Source organism: Hyaena hyaena, unplaced genomic scaffold (assembly GCF_003009895.1).
Source record: "Hyaena hyaena isolate Hyena2069 unplaced genomic scaffold, ASM300989v1 scaffold_208, whole genome shotgun sequence".
In the NCBI taxonomy this organism is placed as follows: Eukaryota; Metazoa; Chordata; class Mammalia; order Carnivora; family Hyaenidae; genus Hyaena; species Hyaena hyaena.
Genome location: NW_024080839.1, coordinates 1,193,337 through 1,212,633, shown reverse-complemented (window position 1 = coordinate 1,212,633; position 19,297 = coordinate 1,193,337). Strand labels below are relative to the sequence as shown.

The window sequence follows — 19,297 nt, the reverse complement described above, 5'->3', positions numbered from 1 at the left end:
TGGCAAATCTTCCAGTTCTCCAACTTCACTGCCCGTATTAAGATGTTAAAGTTCACAAAGAATTCCGGGCTTGATATACAAAGTATTGCAAAACACAGAAAGCTGGTCATCCCTGGGTGCTCATCCTGAGGCCTGAACAGTTCGCAGGTTACTGACAGGGACTTACCTCTTCTCTTTGGTTGGGACTCAGGGAAAATTCTGGGCCTTGCTCAGCGTTTATGGAGTCTGGTGCAAGAATTTGTGCCATAGAATTCTCACGTGTGCTGATTTTCTCAGCAGCCTCCTGTAAAGAAAAGAACCAGAGGTCCAGAAAACTTTCTGCCCTTGTTGCCATGTAAGTTACTCTTCCTGCGCTAGCTCATCTTACATTCTTGCCTGGTTGCGGAAATGTCAAGCACATGTAGAGAAGTTTGTTCACTGGAGGGGGGACAAAGTCAACTTCCTCAGGTTTGCCTTTATGTGAAAGACTTAAATTTTCCAAAGCTCTCTAGCAAATGAGGAGCATATAAGGAAATCTACAGGATTCTGCATTTAAGGGATTAATAGGGGAACTAAAATTAAATGAAATTATATGATAAAGGTATTTCAAACTAAAAGGGGAAAAGATCAATTTACTAAATTTGGGAACTACTCCAGTATTCCATAAAAAATATATCTGAATCCTTGTCTTTTTAAAATAAATTCTTTTTTTTCTTTCATGTTAACCTTTTTGAGAGAAAGACAGAGTGTGAGCAGGGGAAGGGCCAAGAGAAAGAGAGACAGAGAGACACAGAATCTGAAGCAGGTTCCAGTCTACAAGCTGTGAGCACAGAGCCTGATGTGGGGCTTGAACCAATGAACTGTGAGATCATGACCTGAGCCACCCAGGTGGCCTTCCCTGTTTTACTTCTAATAATGGATTCTAATTGCATCTAATAATTAAATATAAAACTTATACCCTAAAAATTCTTGGGAAAAAAAAAGACTGACTCTTTTCTAATCCAGGAATGGGGAAGGACTTTTAAAGCATGAAAATAAAGGGAAAGACTGCTGGTATTAGCAATCTAAAAACTAATAGTGTTTACCACAAAAAAATCATAAACTAAGTTAAAAATGAAATAACGGACTGGATAACGGCTTATAATATGTTAATATTCTTAATATATTAATTACTCTTATAAGTCAGTAAGGAAAACATCAACCCCTATGTAGAAAAAAAAGTCGAATGGCATGAACAAGCAATTCATAAAAGAACACTACAAAAGTCAATTAATAAAGAGATATTTAACAACCTTAGAATATAAGAATAGATAGAATATATAATGTAAAATATAACTTAAACCACTGAATAAGTTTGGCTAAAATTGAAAATATCCAGTATCAGCTTGAGATCAAGAAAGAGGCACTCCTGGTAGGAATAAAATTGATACGGTCTTTCTAAGAGGGTTGTTTAATAATGTGTGTTACATTTTAAATGAATATCTACTTTGATCCAGCATTCCCATTAGGTTAACCAAGGTTACGCAATGGGAAAATGATATGTACACAAGTAATTAACATCATTTGGTGGGAAAGGTGTGAATGCTATGATCGATCAATCTTGATCGGTCTACTTACAAGTTGCATGATCTTAGACACAATAAGCAGGACTCTCTGAGGCTCACTTACTTCGTCTCTAAAGTGAGACTATAACCCACCTCATTCATGCATGTGATGACTGAACAAGATGTATGTAAAGCATCTAGCAGCTCCTAACAAAATGTTACTTGTCAGCTTCTTGTACTGAAAATAATAGCTGCTGTTAGAAAGGTATGAACCAAGAACTAAAGGTAAAGCTTAGATAAAATTGGAAAGGGAGGTCAAGATCATGAAAAGTCTGGGATGCCAGGCTACAAATGCATTTTACTCAGTAGATAATCAGAATCCATGAAAGATTTCAACATAGCAGTAATGGTTTTAGGAAAAGTCATCAGTTACTATTGTAGAAGATACATATTTTAGGAAAAATAACCAGAGGCGGTAAACCCAATTAGAAGGGAACTCCAAAAGTCCAGGGCAGAAGTCACCATTGCCTGGAATAAGATGATGGCAAAATCATGGGAGAAGAAGGATGTAAAGATTGAATGGACGTCACTTGGCCATTGGTTAGATATGAAAGGTAAGAGAAGTGAGGTTTCTAAGAGGACTCTGAGGTTTGTCTTGGACTCTGAGGAAATAGTGGTGCTGTAAACAGACATCAAGAAATTAGGAGGAACTAGTTTCTTTTAATTTTTTAAACGTTTTTTATTTATTTATGAGAGAGAGAGAGAGAGAGACAGCATGAGCAGCGGAAGGTCAGAGAAAGGGAGACACAGAATCAGAAGCAGGCTCCAGGCTCTGAGCTGGGTGTCAGCACAGAGCTCGATGCGGGGCTCAAACCCATGAACTAAGAGATCACGACCTGAGCCGAAGTCAGACGCTCAACTGACTGGGCCACCCAGGTGTGTCTAGGAGGAACTAATTTTGAAGGAAAGTTGATAAAATGGGTTTGAGATGAAGAAAGGACATCCAAAAAGAGAAATCTATCAGGAAGGTAGAAATGTAAAACCGAGTTAAAGGCAAAGTCAAGACAAGAGAGTTGATGTGGGATCACTGGCACAGAGGGATGACCATACCTATAGGAAGAGATAAACTGCTCAGGGAAACAAGGAAGAGAACAGAACACTGGGCCAATGTCCACCATCACCTGGATGGGGTGAGAGAAGGTGATGGGGGAGAGGCTGCAGGTGAGTGAGAGCAGAAATTGCAGACTTAAGAAAGTCAAAGGGCTCCTCATTTCAGGAAGGAGGAAATCATGTTTAATGCTGGAGAGATCAATAAAGATTAGGACAAATAAAAAGGCACTAAATTGGGGCACCTGGGTGACTTAGTCGGTTAAGCGTCCGACTTTCGCTTACGTCATGATCTCGCGGTTCGTGGGTTCAGGCCCCGCGTCGGGCTCTGTGCTGACTGCCAGCTCGGAGACTGGAGCCTGTTTCAGTCTGTGACTCCCTCTCTCTCTGACCCTCCCCTGCTCACACTGTCTCTCTCTCTCTCTCTCCTAGAAATAAATAAAAATATTTTTAAAAAAATATTAAAAAAAAAAAAAAGGCACTAAATTGATGTTCCAGAAGGTCAATGACAGTTTGAATAGAGCCAGGGCCAAAAACTGGATTACCAAAGGGGCCAAAGGTGAGGAGCGCCAAGTAAAGATTTTTAGAGGTGGATGAGAAGTAGCACGCTAACTGATTGGCCTGAAAGCAAGATCAAGAAAGTCAGTGCATTAAAGTACCCTGTTGAGCCCAGTACAGGGCATAAAAATGTAAAAGATGACGCTCTTGCCGTTCACCAAGTCATGTCAGGTGTACACCTAAAAATGTGGGAAGGCATAAGTGAGTTACTGTCACAATGAAGGGAAAGCAGTCAGAAAGTCATGCTGTCAGAATGCTTAACTGACTGAGCCACCCAGGCACCCCAATGCTGTCAGAATGAAGGGAAAGCAGAGGTTTCTTGGAGGAAGTCGAAGCTGAGACGACCTGTGCGGACAAGGAGCAAGTTAACCTCCTGGGGAGGGGGAGACGGAGTACTTCTCAGACAGAGAGGGAAGGAGCCAGTCAAGAGGCCTAGCTTGGAAGTTTGGAGCTACCAGTGCAAGCAGAGCCCTGTGCTGAGGCTTCCCGAAAGGACTGGCCTGGAGGCTGGGGCAGAGGGTAGCCCTGGACGGGAGACTGGAGCAGGAGGCATATGACTCATAACGATGCTGGGATGTTTCAGGAACAAGGGGAAAACATCCTTTTCACGTTAATTTATAACGATTTTCGAAGTCAAGGGCATTTGCCCTCCAGTTTGAGAGGTTGGGGAAGATTTGGAAGGTCATAGAGAGCCAAAGGGACATCAATACACATTATGCACGACTTTGTTCAAAAACAGGATTATGGGATGACTCCTCGCCACAATTACTCCCAGAAGAGAGGCACGTTAGATGCTTTGAAACACGGCAGTGAACCTTTTGAGGAGGGGCTCCTTGGAGTTATCAGTTTTGTTCGTCTGGATTCTCACAGGTGAGGTGCTCAGAAGACACTCTCCTATCATCACCAAGGACACAACAGGACTGGAAATAATAAGCGGGTACTTGGCTGTTCTTGAACTGGTGCAGAGGGAATGGTGAGAAACTTAAAAGAATTCAGCCCAAGCAGGTTCCCTCCCTAGGCTATGTTTCAAACAAGAAATTCTTCTGAGTTACTTCCCTTACTATCCCTGCCAGCGCCCCCCAACCACCAAATGTATTTTGCTCGGTGTTACCTGAATGATCGTTCCGGAGGACGGGGACGCTCTATCTTCCTCCATGTCCTTGTCATGCTTCCAGAGTGAAGACCAAGACCTGGAAGTTGGCTCTGCTCTCTTGTCTCCATTCTAACACGGTAACCAACTGATTAGCAAAGAAGTAATTTCCTACCATCCTAATAGTGTCCTACTCATCTCTCATACAAAACCCAGTTCACCAGGCAGCGCCTGTAGCTCTTCATCCCCGCCCCCCCCCTCTATTTTTCATCTCTTTCTTTGGCTAACTAAATCAGAGGAGTCCAAATGTGCTTGCTCTTCTAGAACCTAAAAAATATTCTGAAAAGTTGGAAGTCAGCTCACGGCACTCAAAAAGGATCTTTAAAACCCTGCTTTAGGAATTTAATCTGCTTTGGTAAATGTAACCTTAAATGCTATCTTTTAATAACAGTCTGATGAATATGTATTCTTGCTACTGTCAGAGACAATAGTTATTACAAATATATCAGCTCGGAGGCAAACACAGTTCTTAAATTAGAACCGCACTGCAGCACGCTATTCGGGTCCCCGGTACCTCCTCGGTTCTGACGATTGCCCCTGCAGTGAAGGGGCATAATCAGATTATGAAGCTGTCTGGTGGACTGAGATACAGTAAGCCTGTGCTCTCCTCTGTTCCCTGTCCTCACTCAGTTCCAGGGTGTCCAAGTCTATAGGAAAGCAGGTGGTTCTGTGTGACAATGGAGCTATTTAATGATCCATAAAATGAGCACAGAAAGTGTCCAGTGATTACATGTGAGATAGAAAGACTATAAATTGCTGCAGTTTTCTTCCTTTTGGCACAAGACTCACTATACCTTTTGTTTTTAAAGAAACGGAAATTGACACCAGAAAAGACAATTACAGATGCCTCATTCAATCAGTTCTACTGAAGTGGTAAGGATTAGTAGAAGCATTAGTTGCTAATGCAACTCTTCATATCCTTGGCAATGTGGTCCTAGACTAAAAAATAAATATGGAAAAACAAAGTTCTAAAGAGCATACTAATATGTGCCCACCAGACAACATACTCTCAAAACTTCAGAGAATGTACTCAGAAGTCAGGATACAACAGAGAACTTCATCTTCTCCCATCAGCCAACAAGTGCGTCTGGATTACATTTATCCCACTCAGGCATGAAGTAGATTCAGATGCACTTAACGTTAATAATGTAAGAGAACAGCTTCAATCACCCTTGTAAAACATCGGCATTCAATTTAAAAATCCTTGTGTTCCTATTCATTTTAAGATCTTCCCCTTGACCTTCTTTTAGAGGTTTTGATTCTAACAAAACATGATGAGAAAATCATGTTCCTTACTTCACTCTTCAGGGAGCTCTCTTCCACCTCTTCCTTGAGCGCCGGCAGGAAAGACATGGAACTTGTTTTGTTCAACTGAAAGGCACAGCAAAAATACTTGCAGCCAGGTTGTGGTTCAACGTCGTCAGGATCCTGGCCTGGCCGTGCTTTTATGCAGCTAATTTTGTACTCGCTTCATTCAAGATGCCCGCCCACCCAAGTAGCCTCTGGGTGAGGCAACTTTCAGCTCATCCCGCCAAATATCAGGACTCGGTCAAATCTTTGATCGCTTTCACCTGCATTGCCCTCCTCATCCATCAATTGAGAATATGATGCCACTGGTGTGGACTCAGGGGGCTTAGAGGGGTGCTGGGTCCATTTCTGAGTTTGCACTGGGCTGACTGGTTAGGACCAAGACGCCTCTCGGGCGCCTCCCACCCACCTGCCCAGGGAATTCCATACACACCTCCTTCAGTAACCCGGGCATACGAATTCAGGGTTGAGCCCAGAACAGACACACCCCGAGGGTTTATATTCCCTAGTGAACAATCTCAGGCACGGAATCTCCACTTTGAAACTCCTTTAGGCCATTAACATAGATGCTACAGGTTTTTCAGGTGAAAAAATAAAAGCAACTTAATACTCTGGAGAAAAGCGGGACCAGCTGAAGGCTAAAGTCCTACCCACCTTCCACTCGGAACCCTCCCTCTCGGCCACTCCTTCCTCTTCTGATGCTCCAGTTGATGGCATTTCTTGTTCTAATTCTTGCTGGTCTCGCTGTAAATGCTGGTGAAGGTTTAGTATGGCAGCCTTCAGGTCCACCAACAGGTCCTCTTTCCTCTGGTTCAAACTCAGAATCTGCTCTTCCATACCTTCCATTTCTCCCTGTGCAGAGAGAGAGAGTTGGCATTGCATCGGGCGGTCTGAGGCCCATGCGTGGCCCCCTGGGAGCTTGTGTCATTTGGTACAAGGCATGACGAGTTTCCTATGCTGTTTGGCGGGCACAGCCAGGAATGCGTGCCTGCCACGGTACAGTTCCTCCCCATCCTGGCAGCGTTTCCCAATGACCTGGTGAGGGCTTAGAGCTCACTTATAGGATGACTTAGCCCCACGTGACACTTGGTCAATCAATTCTCTGGGAGGCGGGGTGGGTCAAGCCAAGGCTCAGAGATTTGTAACAAGCTTTGCGGGGGCCTGGGGTATGCAGCCCCTGATCTAGGGGCAACAGGACTGACTACCCAAATTCACAGGGTCAGGGCGCAGGAAGCTTCTCGGGAGCTCTGTAAGCAGACCAAACGCTGGAACCACTGAGAGAAAACAGGGTGAGAAATCTCACACATCCATGATTGCTTCGGAAGCCTTCTTTAGTGTTACTGAATTCATTTTCTTACAAAATTCCCCACCAAATGGGAATAAACAAGCAAATAAAGGTAGTGTGAAGTGTAACTTAGCATGGGAATGATAGACAGATGGTTCCAAGCTTTATAATGTGACTTTAAAGATTAGTATGATTGGGGGCACCTGCCTGCCTGGCTCAGTCGGTTAAGCGTACGACTCTGGCTCAGGTCATGATCCCACGGTTCCCGAGTTTGAGCCCCACCTAGGGCTCTCTGCTGTTGGCCGGCACAGAGCCAGCTTCGGATCCTGTGTCCCCCACCTCTCTCTGCCCCTTCTCCGCTCTCACACATGTGCTTGCTCTCTCTCTCAAAAATGAATAAACATTAAAAAAGTCTTTAAAAATTTTTGTATGATTGATGTGTGGGATTAAAATGGCTTATGTGCGGCAGAAGTACGGTTGCCCTGTCCGTCTAAGACACATACAGAATTGCAGAATCCTAGATTTGGAGGAGAGAGCAGGTGTCTGACCTAGCATCCTCCTCTCTAGCACCCCTGAAACGCTGCATTCCATCTCTGCAAGAGCCTTGTAGTGAATGCTGCATCAGAAGACAACCTGCTTCTTATCAGCAGAGCTTCGTGTATTGGAATTTTGTTCCTAATAGAGTCCTTCGACTCCTGTTCGTTTGTTCCTTCCTTCTTTCCTTCTCTCGATCCATCCATCCTACATACGTTCATAGAATCATTCCTTTTTTTTTTTTAAACAGAGAACTCGATATGTCTCCACATATAAATGAGGGCTCTGAAGTCCAGAGAGGTGATTCCCCCCCCCACCCCAGGGCTGCAGCTAGCCAGTGACAGAGCACAGACTGGGACTTCCTGACACCCCAGGGTCTCCCGCTCCTGCACACGTTCCGGCACCAATTACCCTCGGCTGTCTCAGGTTAAACTTCTTGTGGTTGCTTTGGGAAGTGATAACTGAATTAAAAAGGAGTTGGCAGTGCTTTGTGTCCATTTTCAACATACGCTAAATTTCAGAGGCATGATGCCTCCCAGCAGACATAATCCTACAGCCATCAGAAGAACTGTAAGAGAAAAAGAACAGTCTGCATACCAGAATTATGAAGGCACAGTAGGGCACCGGGCGGCCATTCTCAAAGCGGCATCTGCAGACTGCTGGGGGTTCACATTCTAGGAGGTCAAGATCATTTTCCTAATAACACTAAAATGTTATTTGCCCTTTTCACTCTGTTAACATGTTTCACTATAGGATAAGACAAAAGCAATGGTGGGTAAAACTACTGACACTTCATATGAATCAAGGCGGGGACATCAACTATATTAGTTCCTAGATTATCCACTCTCATGTGCTGAACTGTAAAAAAAACCCCCCCAAAACAAAGAAAAAGCCAGTTCACTTAAGGATACCCTAGAGAAAGAACATGGATTTCTAATATTCTGTGGGACCCAAGTGGAAAGCACACATAAATCTCTTCCACTGTGTGCCCAAGTATGACGGCTAGGGAAAAGCTCTGTGTGACTAAGTTTTGAGCTGAACTACCCATTTGTTTTTTCACACAACACTATTTTTACTTGGGAAAAAACAGCTACTAAACTATACATATATATAAATACCAATAGATTTTTCTGAAGAGATAAATGTTAATATTAATAAGTGTGAATTTTTAACACTGACGACTGAAATGTTGACATATTTGGAGGATCTCTGTAACTAGCAAAAACAGAATTTTTCAAATGATCGAGCATGACGTCATAAAACCATGCATAGTTGGAAGATCCATTCAAAGTACAAACAGACCAAAGGATCTTAATGTAAGAGTATGCAAAGTTCATTGACAGGACTTAGGATTCTATTTAGCAGCAAATCCATGAGTAACTTCTGCTTGTTGGAGTTTAGTGTAGTTTCAAAGAATGTTCACAATTATTCAGAAGGGTTATTAAAACATTCCTTTCTTTTCAAGTGCATGTTGTTGAGAGGCTGGACTCTTTTTATATACTTCAAACAAAACTACATACTTCAATAGATGGAATGTAGAAGCAATGAGAATCTAGCTATCTTCTACCAAGCCAGACATGTAAGCGATTTGCAAAAGTGTAAAATGACGTCACTCTTCTTGCTACATTTTCTTTTGGAAAATGTAATTTTCTTCCATAAAAGATTATGTTATTTCTACCACTATGTAATAGGTTTATCATTGTTATTTAAAAATAAACTAAATTATTTTTATATTTCTGAGTTTTCATTTCTTTCTATCTCAGTAGATATGATTCATATAAACCAGAGCTCATTGGGAGTCCTCAAATTTTTTAATGTAATGGGAAATCTGAGATATTTACAATACTGAGACTTTATTGTTGAGTCTGCCTTACTGAGTCCAACACCTCATAGGTGTGTCACCTTGGACCCCTCTGTAAGTAATGTGCCTTAGGTCATAGCCAGCAAGTGTTGTTGCTTTGAATACCATAGCAATCGCCTGCCCAAACCAACTTGATGGCTCTTTACAATCCTTGGGATACAATCAGGATTTTTTGTTATAGAAGTACTAATTCGAAAACAAAGACTAAAAAAAAAAAATCTCTAGCAATAGAGGGTTCACATACACACCTCTATAATTGGGTTCACAGGATATTGTTAATAGTGACATGCGGTAATGCTACTTGGTATATGACACTCTTCATTACACCAGGGGCCAGGGTCTTTACCTGTGAAGTCCAGCCTGCCCACACTACCTGACCCCATCTCAGAAAGCTAGACGTAAAGCCAGGTTGCCCAGATTTCCTGTGTTACACCAGCTTCTTTAGTAGCAGAGCGAGTTCAGACCCAATGCAGCTATTTTATGAAATAGGAATGTATAAAGTAAATATATATATATTATACCTTCAATTGGAAGAGAGAAGTAGGAAATACACTGGATCATCACAAAGGCTTCTAGACACCAATGGCTTCGTAAGTGATTATTGAAGGAAATGCTCAAATAAAAGAAAGAAACATACCTGTACCTGTGGTCGGTTGGCCGTTTGGTCTGGTGATACATGTTCATGGGAGAACTCAGCTGAATAATTATTTAAGATCTGCTTCAAATTTTCTATTTCCTCGTTGCATTCATTAGTCTGTTTTATGACTATCTATAAAATAACCCCCCCCCAAAAGAAGAATCTTTGTCATAATCTAAGGACTAGATGAATGGGTTCCTTCCAATGTCCATCCCCATCACAAGTTTCAATTAATTACATCAGATGCAAACCCATATAGATTGCAACAGAAAATGGCAGCCTAAATAAAGAGAGAAATGTTTGTAAAGCTGGCTCCCGGCTTTCTTGCTCTACTAGATGCCGGGGCACCTTGGGCAGTGCTTGGAGTACAAGCATAATGAGACACACCTTTGCTGGTAGGTGTTTCCAGTCTAGTGGGCTTATCCTGGGAAGTATTTTATGGCATATTAACATCAAGTTGCCAAGTTCTATACAATTACTGATAAGTCATACATGCTAGTTTAATGCATGCTCCATGTGATGCTTTCCATATGAGAAAGGTGACATTACTGATTCAGAGTGGAAAGGGCATCTGATTTGAGAGATGATGAATTTCCTCATTCCCACCATAGCCTCACCTGGTATCCCTTGGGATCTGTGATGTACATTTTATGAGTAAGATGTGCAGGGTTCAAGAGCAGTCTGAGTTTGCAGGAAAAGGCAAAATTAACAGAACAATACACTGAATCTAGTGTTAAGGAAGTAGTGGGGCTCAAACTTATTTGTGTACTAAATTGTATGATCAAAGTGTGATGGGAAGATAAAGTATAGATATTTCCTTGGTATGCTATACAATGAAACAAGTGTCTGTTAAAACTGCAAAGTTTCTGGCCAAAACAAAATTCTTCCTTGCATTCTCTTTAATTTTTAACCATAATTTTGGCTGTGGGCTGAAATAACGACATTCGCTGCACACACCTGTTACCCTGCCCTCAATAATGATCTACATCCTATTACCCAACCCCCACCCCAATAATTTGTCTTGTTTTCCACAGTGAGGGCACTTACATATCCAAAGTAGGACTTGAAAGAAATGCACCAGATTCTAATGATTTTCATTACCAGTGTCTTACTTAATTTTGAAACGTATGAGATGACATCTGATTTCCACGAATAACGTGGAAAATTTTAGCAGCACAGTTTGATACCTTACTTGGCACCTCTTCTATATAATTTCCTCTTCTATTTTCCCCTTTTCATCCTGTGCAGAAGCCCCTTAAAAGCATAGTTACAACTGTTATTTTCCTTTCCTAACCAGGAAACCAATAAAGCACAAAAAAGATTAAAAATGATAGATCAAATTGTATATCTTTTTCTGTCTTCTCTTTATAATATTAAAACGTAGAACAGAGTCCCAGATCTTTTTTCTCCCCGTGGGTGCTGGGAAGTGATGTCAGCTGATGAGTAGCCAGGACAGAGAGAGTATATGAGCTGAGACTGAAACCAGAGGTTACAGTATCCTCCAATCTTAGGAGAACACAGAGTAGCTGGCTAAATGGGAGTGAAATTGAAGAGGGAAAGAGAGATAGCAGCTTTCTCCCTAAAATCAGGTGGCGGTCAGGAAGGAGGAAAAATAGCCTTTTCTCCTACCTCAACTGACCTCATCAGGAAAAGTAGGTGTAGGTAGGCAGAGTATGGGATCGACCAACAGAGTTGAAAAGTCTGTGGAACTTAAGGCTCTTTCAGCAACTTTCTCTTCTTGTGAAAGTGGCTGATAATTTAGGAATGCAAATCAAAGAAAAATGTAATTTCTATCTAATAATGATTCCTGATTGAGCTCGGAAATCAGTCAAAACATAAGAATTAAAAAAAAAAACCTGTCTGGGGAGACGCTGAAAGATGTCATCTTTTAGAAGAGACCCTGATATAAAGAATGAATGATATCAGGAGTCTAGAAACTCAAATTCTTGTCCTAGTTTTACACAAATGAGTCTGGACACAAGTTAACTCAGTGGTTCTTCAGTAAGTGATCGAAGCTTCTGACTCCTGTCTCCTTCTATGTAAAAATAAAGATGGCAAAGTGCCCCTTCTATCCGTATCCCATGTTTGAAAATAAAACAGGATGATTAATGGGAAAGTGACCAAGATGTATGAAGAGATTATTATAGCGCTGGCTACTGTAAGGGTCTCACAAGGTTTGCAAATGGACTGCTCAGGTTTAAGCCTCTCTCCACAGCATTTACCCGTGTGTGTTTTCAATAATTGCAGGATGGAATTAAACAGGTCACAATTATGCTTTAATGCCTTTAACCAAAGAAGAAGAACTGGGAAAATCACCTTAGCCTCATTTGAACAGTAAGATACTTTCCTTTATCCAATGTCACATCCTGGATAAGAATCCCAAAAGAGAGCAAAAGGAATCAACAAAGGCAGCATCTTGTGGTCATAGGAACCTCACCAACCCAACCATTAAACCTGAAAACAAAACCAACTTTTGTCGAAAATCTTCAGCCAATAAAGTTGGCTTTTATCATTCACGGTGTACCTTTAATAATTCGTTTTGTTCCTGAGTCACATTTTCCAACAATTTTATATCTTGTAAAAGATGATCTGTCCGTGGAAACACAGGCAGAGGCTTCCCTCCTGTCTGGGGCAACCTCAGTGCCACTTGGTAAGACACTATTTCAGCAATAGTTTTCTTCATGGGACGTATGTTTTCAAGGATGACCTTAATTATATCAGAGAAGCACAGTACATAAATGAAAAGAAATAGCCGCTTTGCTCAATCTGTTCAAAATTAAAATACTGTATGATTTAGTCTTTAACCTGCAGTTTTGATTCTTTTTAAGTTTTTTTTTTTTTTTTTTTTGAGAGAGAGAGAACAAGGTGGGGAGGGGCAAAGAGAGAATCACAAGCAGGCTCCACACTGTCAGTGCAGAACCTGATGCGGGGCTCGAGCCCACAAACTGTGGGATCATGACCTGAGTCAAAATCAAGAGTCGGACGCTTAACCAGCTGAGCCACCCAGCTGCTCCTAAATTTTGATTTTTAAAGCATTTCCTTGGCTCAGATCGAAAATAACTCTTAGATCACTTGTCCGCTGATAGTGAAAGTTCTCCGGAAAGAAGGCCTAAGGCAAGAGTACCCACCAGTGAGTTCTGCGTTTGGATCATCCTTGCCTTCTTTCTCTCCCTCCCCGATTCTCTGAACAACTGTTGCTTTGTTTTGTGCCACCAGGCAGGGAGCTGCACAAGGGCAGTTTCTGCCTCTTTCTGCCTCTTACTCCCTTTCACAGCCGCAGCACGCAACGTGGGGCTTCCCATAGGGCAGGCCCTCAAAAGCTGCTCATTGAATTGAACGGTCCTGCCAAATTCCCTAAACCCTAAAAGTATAATTATGTTTTGCTTTAATGACATCTGATCCATAAAAATCCAGACCCACATAATCTATAAATGAGAAAAGATTATTCCTTTTATTAAAAACTTCCTATCTATCACTGTTTTTAATCCTCACATCTACCCTGGGAGGTTGGTATCAGAGCTGCCATTTCGCAGTAAGGAAACTGGGTTCATGGAAGTTAGAAGATCCGGAGGAGGTCAGGCTGTAAGAGGGAGCGCTGGGAGTGGAAGCCAGGTCGGCCTGATCCCAAAGCACACACTGCTATCCGCTGGGCTGGGAGGGAATCAGTGTCTGTGTGCTGTTTACTATGTTCCGGGTCCAGTGCTGGAGGTTCTGTATCGTCCAGTACACTTACACAAGACCAACATGTGGTAGAAGAATCCAAGAATGTTAACTAATTGCTCAAAGTCACACAGCCTGTAAGCAGTGTAGTCGGGTCTGAAACCCACTTCTCCTGACTTAGAGGCTGAAGCCCTTGAACTATAAAACACCTGAATTTTTGACTTGATGGTAAAACTTCAAAACTTTTGAAGTTTTCAGAAGAAATTCAATGAAAAAACAACCTATAGAACAATTCTCTTCATACAGAGAATACTGTATGATTTAAAACATGGTATTTCTTGTCACTCATATCTAGTTTTCAATTTTATTTTGCTATTTCTCTGGCAAGACTAAGTACTTTTTAATCAGATCACATTATTACATTTTAAACCATAACAAATAATAGGGGTGCCTGGGTGGCTCAGTCGGTTAAGTGTCTAACTTCGGCTCAGGTCATGATCTCACAGCTCGTGAGTTCAAGCCCCGTGTCAGGCTCTGTGCTGACAGCTCAGATTCTGTGTCTCTCTCTTGCTCTGCCCCTCCCTAACTCATGCTCATTTTCTCTCTCTCTCAAGAATAAAACTTTAAAAAGCATAATAAGTAATAAACATTTGTTTAAAACGTAAACATAAATAAGTATTATAAGAGTCTTTCTAATAATGATCCATGCATACTTACCTCCCCATGCTTAAGATGTTCTTCAGGTGAAAAATCAAATATTTCTTTCGATAGGAGGATAGCTTTGATTTTTGAAACTTTTTTCTCCATTGATTTTACTTCAGTTTCAATAGCAACTACATCCTAGAATTTCAGAAACAACAACAGAAAAACCATTCATGTAGTAAACGCAGCTTATTGCCCTGCATTCTGTTTTTCTAAGTTAGCCAAAAATGTCTGCCATGTACACTTCTTAAAAATAAACCAAGTGAGAGGCACCTGACTGGTTCAGCTGGAAGAGCACGCGACTCTTGATGTCAGGGTCGTGAGTTTGAGCCCCACATGGGGCATACAGATTACTTAAATAAATAAAACTAAAAAGGAAAAAAATTAATCAAGTGTATCTTCAACAAATGGTATATGTAAACTGGACAGCTACACGCGAAAGAATGAAAGTAGATCACTTTCTTTCCTTTTTTTTTTTTTTTTAAATTTTAGAAAGAGAGTGTGAGTAGCAGGGGAGAGGCAGAGGAAGAGAGGGAGAGAATCCCAAGCAGAATCCACACTCTGTATGGACCCAATGTAAGGCATGATCTCCCAAACCATGAAATCATGATCTGAGCCGAAATCAAGAGTTGAGAATTGGATGCTTAACCAGGTGGGCCACTCAGGCTCACCGAAACTGAACTACTTTCTTACATCATACACAAAAATAAATTCAAAATACATTAAAGACCTAAAGGTGAGACCTGAAATCATAAAAGTCCTAGAGAAGAATACAGGCAGTAACCACTTTGGCATTAGCCTTTATAATATCTTTCTAGGTGTGTCTCCCAAGGCAAGGGAAACCAAAGCAGAAATAAACTATTGTGTCTACACCAAAAAAAAAGCTTCTGCAGAGCAAAAGAAACAATGAACAAAACTAAAAGACAACCTACTGAATGGGAGAAGGTACTTGCAAATGACATATCCAATAAAAGATTAGTACCCAAAATTACAACTCAACAGACATAAAAACAAATAATCCAATTAAAAATGGCCAGGGATGCCTGAGTGGCTGAGTTCATTAAGCAGCAACTCTTGATTTTGGCTCAGGTTCATGAGTTTGAGCTCCCACTGTCAGCTCAGAACCAGCTTGGGATCCTCTTTCCCCTCCCCTCACTGACCCTCCCTGATGTGTGTGTGTGTGTGTGTGTGTGTATGCGTGTGCATGCACATGCATGCTCTCACTCTCTTAAAACAATAATAAGTAAAACAAAAAATATTTAAAATAAAATAAAAATGGGCAGAATATATAAACAGACACTTTGCCAAAGAAGACATACAGATGGCCAACAGACTCATGAAAAGATGCTCAACATCACTCATCATCAGGGAAATGCAAATTAAAACCACAAAGAAATACCACTTCACACCTGTCAGAAGGGCTAAGACAAGAAACACAAGAAACAAGCGTCGGTGAAGATGTGGAGAGAAAAGAACCCTTGTGCACTGTTGGTGGGAATGCAAACTGGTGCAGCCACTGTACAGTAAACAGCACAGAGGTTCCTCAAAAAATTAAAAATAGAATCACCATATGATCCTGTAATTCCATGACTGGTAACAAATACAAAAACACTGATTTAAAAGATACAGCACCCCTATATTTATTGGAGCAGTATTTACAATAGCTAAATTATGGAAACAACCCAAGTGTCCACTGACAGATGAATGGATAAAGAAGATGTGGTATATATACAATGGAGTATTACTCTAACATAAAAAAAAGAATGAATAAAATCTTGCCATTTGCAACAACATGGACGATCACATAATGCTAAGTGAAATTAGCCAGTCAGAGAAAGACAAATGCCATATGAACAAGGTTTGGTACAAACCAAGAGACAAACCAAGGAACAGACTCTTAACTATAGAGAACAAACTGATTGTTACCAGAAAGAAGGTGGGCAGAGGGACAGGGGAAATATGTGACAGAGATTAAGAGTATACTTATCATAATGAGCACTGAGTAGCATACAGAACTGTTGAATCATTATATCGAACACCTGAAACTAATATAATACTGTATGTTAACTGTACTAGAATTTTAAAAAAAAACACTAATGAAGTGGACATAGATCTTAATTGCTTTCAATAAAAAAGTCATTCTATTAATAGCATACCACAGTACAAAGCATCACTTATACCTTGCTGAGTTAAAACTCCTCATAAGGCCAACTTTCCATTAAACTATGAGAACAAAAGTATTATGCATTTGAATAAATTTTTTTTAGTAATCTCTACAGTCAATGTGGGGCTCAAACTCATGACCCCAAAATCAAGAGCTGCACGCTCCTCTGACTGAGCCAGCCAGGCACCCGTGAGTCAATTTTTAATTCTCAATATCTACGAACTCTTCAGATTTATCTCTGGAATGTGTTTAAACACTTGAATACAAGTGGGTCTAACATTTTAAAAATTTCTACCACTTTAAGTAAAATGATAAAGTCACCCTTGGAAAAGGAACACAAAAGAAGCTGGAAAAACTGACAGGATTTTCTTGCCAATCTGCTAATGAACTATTGTCATGCAGAGTCACTAAATTAACTTTATAACATACTCAGATTAATTTAAACAACAGATCATTTGTCTGGTGGTTATGTTCTCATCAATGTCAACCTCTAGGACTTGGCCAAGAACCTTACAATGAAAATGCTGCAGCGTGTGTCCTAAACCTATGTATGGAAGATCACGTGATACAAAACCCATAATTGGATGAATCTGTGCTACAAACCCTACATACTGAAATGCACTTGCACTGTAAGAGGGCCGTTAGACCGTTAAAGAGCAAATTGCAGACACACTGTAGCAACCAAAAGGTACAGCTAATAATAATGAAGGGGATAGGAAACTACACAGAAATAGACTGAGGGTTTCAGGGGCACCTCAGTGGTTCAGTTGGTCCAACTCTTGATTTCAGCTCAGGTCATCATCTCATGGTTTGTGAGTTTGAGCCCCATGAATGGCTCTGCGTTGACAGCCCAGAGCCTGCTTGGGATTCTCTACCTCCCTCTCTCTCTGTCCCTCCACTACTTGGGTGCACTCACGTACATGCTCTCTCTCTCTCTCTCTCTCTCTCTCTCTCTCTCCCTCCCTCTCTTTCTCTCTAAAAAAAAAAAAAAACATAAATAGAACTTAAAAAATAAAAGTGAAATAGACTGAGGGTTTCAAATTAAAGCAGTCTGGAGCCATTTAATATCAAATAAACATAATTTTACAAGCAAATGAAGCAATGAATACAGCAACTTTCTAGTGATATCTTCAAGTTACAAAGAAAAGTTAAATTATGCTGAAATTATTTTCTGCATCTCATACTGAAAAGGGTGTAAGAAAATCAACTCTGGGGTGCCCAGGTGGCTCAGTCAGTTGGATGTCCGACTTCAGCTCAGGTCATGATCTCATGGGTTCGTGAGTTTGAGCCCCGTGTCAGGCTCTGTGCTGACAGCTCAGAGCCTGGAGCCTGTTTCAGATTCTGTGTCTCCCTTTCTCTCTGCCCCTCCCCTACTTACGCTGTCTCTCAAAAATAAACAGACATAAAAAAATAAAAGAAAATAAACTCTATCTCAGAGGGTAATTTCTATCAAAAGTTGTAGAAGCATTTTAAACCCTTGGAATAAGCTTCAATAACCAAACATGTTTAGCAATCATTATTCCCTGAAGTTACAGAAGTGTGGCATAGGGAATATAACAGGAACAAAAAGTAAATAATTAGGACTAATTGTACCTGCCTTTGCTATGTGACTTCATCCTTAAATAAATCCTCATGTTTCAAGCTAAAAAAATAAAATCAATTCAAAATCTGGTGGCTACCATACAGCAGCCCCTCAGGAAATATTTGCTATTGGCGAATGAAGCCTTGGAAGGTTATGTGTTTAAGTCCCTCTTCGCTAATTTGTGCTTTTATATCAACACATCTCCTCTCTGACAAAGAGAAAACAGTGTGTGCATTTGATCAGGATTCTTTCCTTTAAATAGACCACTTCTGGACCGAAAACGGGAATAGGTACTATAAATTAAAAGTTGCAAATTAAAGTAAAATAGGGGCTCTTGGGTGGCTCAGATGGTTAAGCATCCAACTCTTGGTTTTGGCTCAGGTCCTGATCTCGCCATCGGTAAGTTCAAGCCCCAAGTCTGGCTCTGTGCTGACAGCATGGAGCCTGCTTGGGATTCTCTCTCTCCCTCTTTCTCCATCCCTGCCGCACTCACACTCTCTCATAATAAATAAATTTTTAAAAGTTAAAATAAAATATAATTCAAGAAATAAGAACATAAATGAAAACTGTACCAGATCAACATGTCTTCATATAATTAGGAGCTGATTAGTGGTATAACTCTAATTTACTAAATGAAATATAAATTAAAAATAAGAGATCACATCTTTGAAGTGCCAACTTACATCAGCCATCCGCTGGATCTGGGGAAGGCTCACCATGATGGTTTGTTGTAAAGCTGCTACTTGACCACTTAACTTTTGTACAGACTGTGCTAAATCATCAGTTTCAAAGATTATTGACCAGTCTTCTAGATCCGTGAAAATGGAATGTAGAAGACTGTGCTTCTGTTCTGAATCTTCCAAAGCCATCTACACAATGGAAAACAAGGAGAAAAGAGAGAGAACATTAAGATACTGAAATAAGTGGATTAATATTGAAGTCAGAGAACATTTCCCAATGGTATATCGTGCTGTATATTGACTAGACTTATTGTGGTGATCATTTTGCAATCCATACAAATATCAAATCATCTCATTGTACACCTGAAACTCCTAGAGTGTGTGTCAATTACACCTTAGTAGGAAAATTTAAATCAGAGAATTTTAAATCTGTCTCAGCATTTCAAACTCCTATTCATTTCATTTCAATGTGACAGTTTCTTATCCATTTAAATACCTACCATAAAAGCCAACAATCATACTCCTAGGCATTTACCAAATGAAATG

The 19,297-nt window shown here is 40.7% G+C and overlaps 1 protein-coding gene across 3 annotated transcripts in view; it reads right to left on the bottom strand.

Moving 5' to 3' along the window:
* The window catches only part of SYNE2 (spectrin repeat containing nuclear envelope protein 2), a 337,350-nt gene that overhangs the window by 107,258 nt on the left and 210,795 nt on the right, over window positions 1-19,297 (bottom strand). For all 3 annotated transcript variants that reach the window (XM_039242122.1, XM_039242123.1, XM_039242124.1), the window contains 8 exons: window positions 18,755-18,940; window positions 14,341-14,463; window positions 12,488-12,670; window positions 9,964-10,095; window positions 6,301-6,498; window positions 5,635-5,709; window positions 4,300-4,410; window positions 167-283 (listed from right to left, as the gene is read on the bottom strand). In XM_039242122.1, the coding sequence (XP_039098053.1) occupies window positions 167-283; window positions 4,300-4,410; window positions 5,635-5,709; window positions 6,301-6,498; window positions 9,964-10,095; window positions 12,488-12,670; window positions 14,341-14,463; window positions 18,755-18,940 (1,125 nt within the window). The remainder of the gene's footprint in view (window positions 1-166; window positions 284-4,299; window positions 4,411-5,634; window positions 5,710-6,300; window positions 6,499-9,963; window positions 10,096-12,487; window positions 12,671-14,340; window positions 14,464-18,754; window positions 18,941-19,297) is intronic.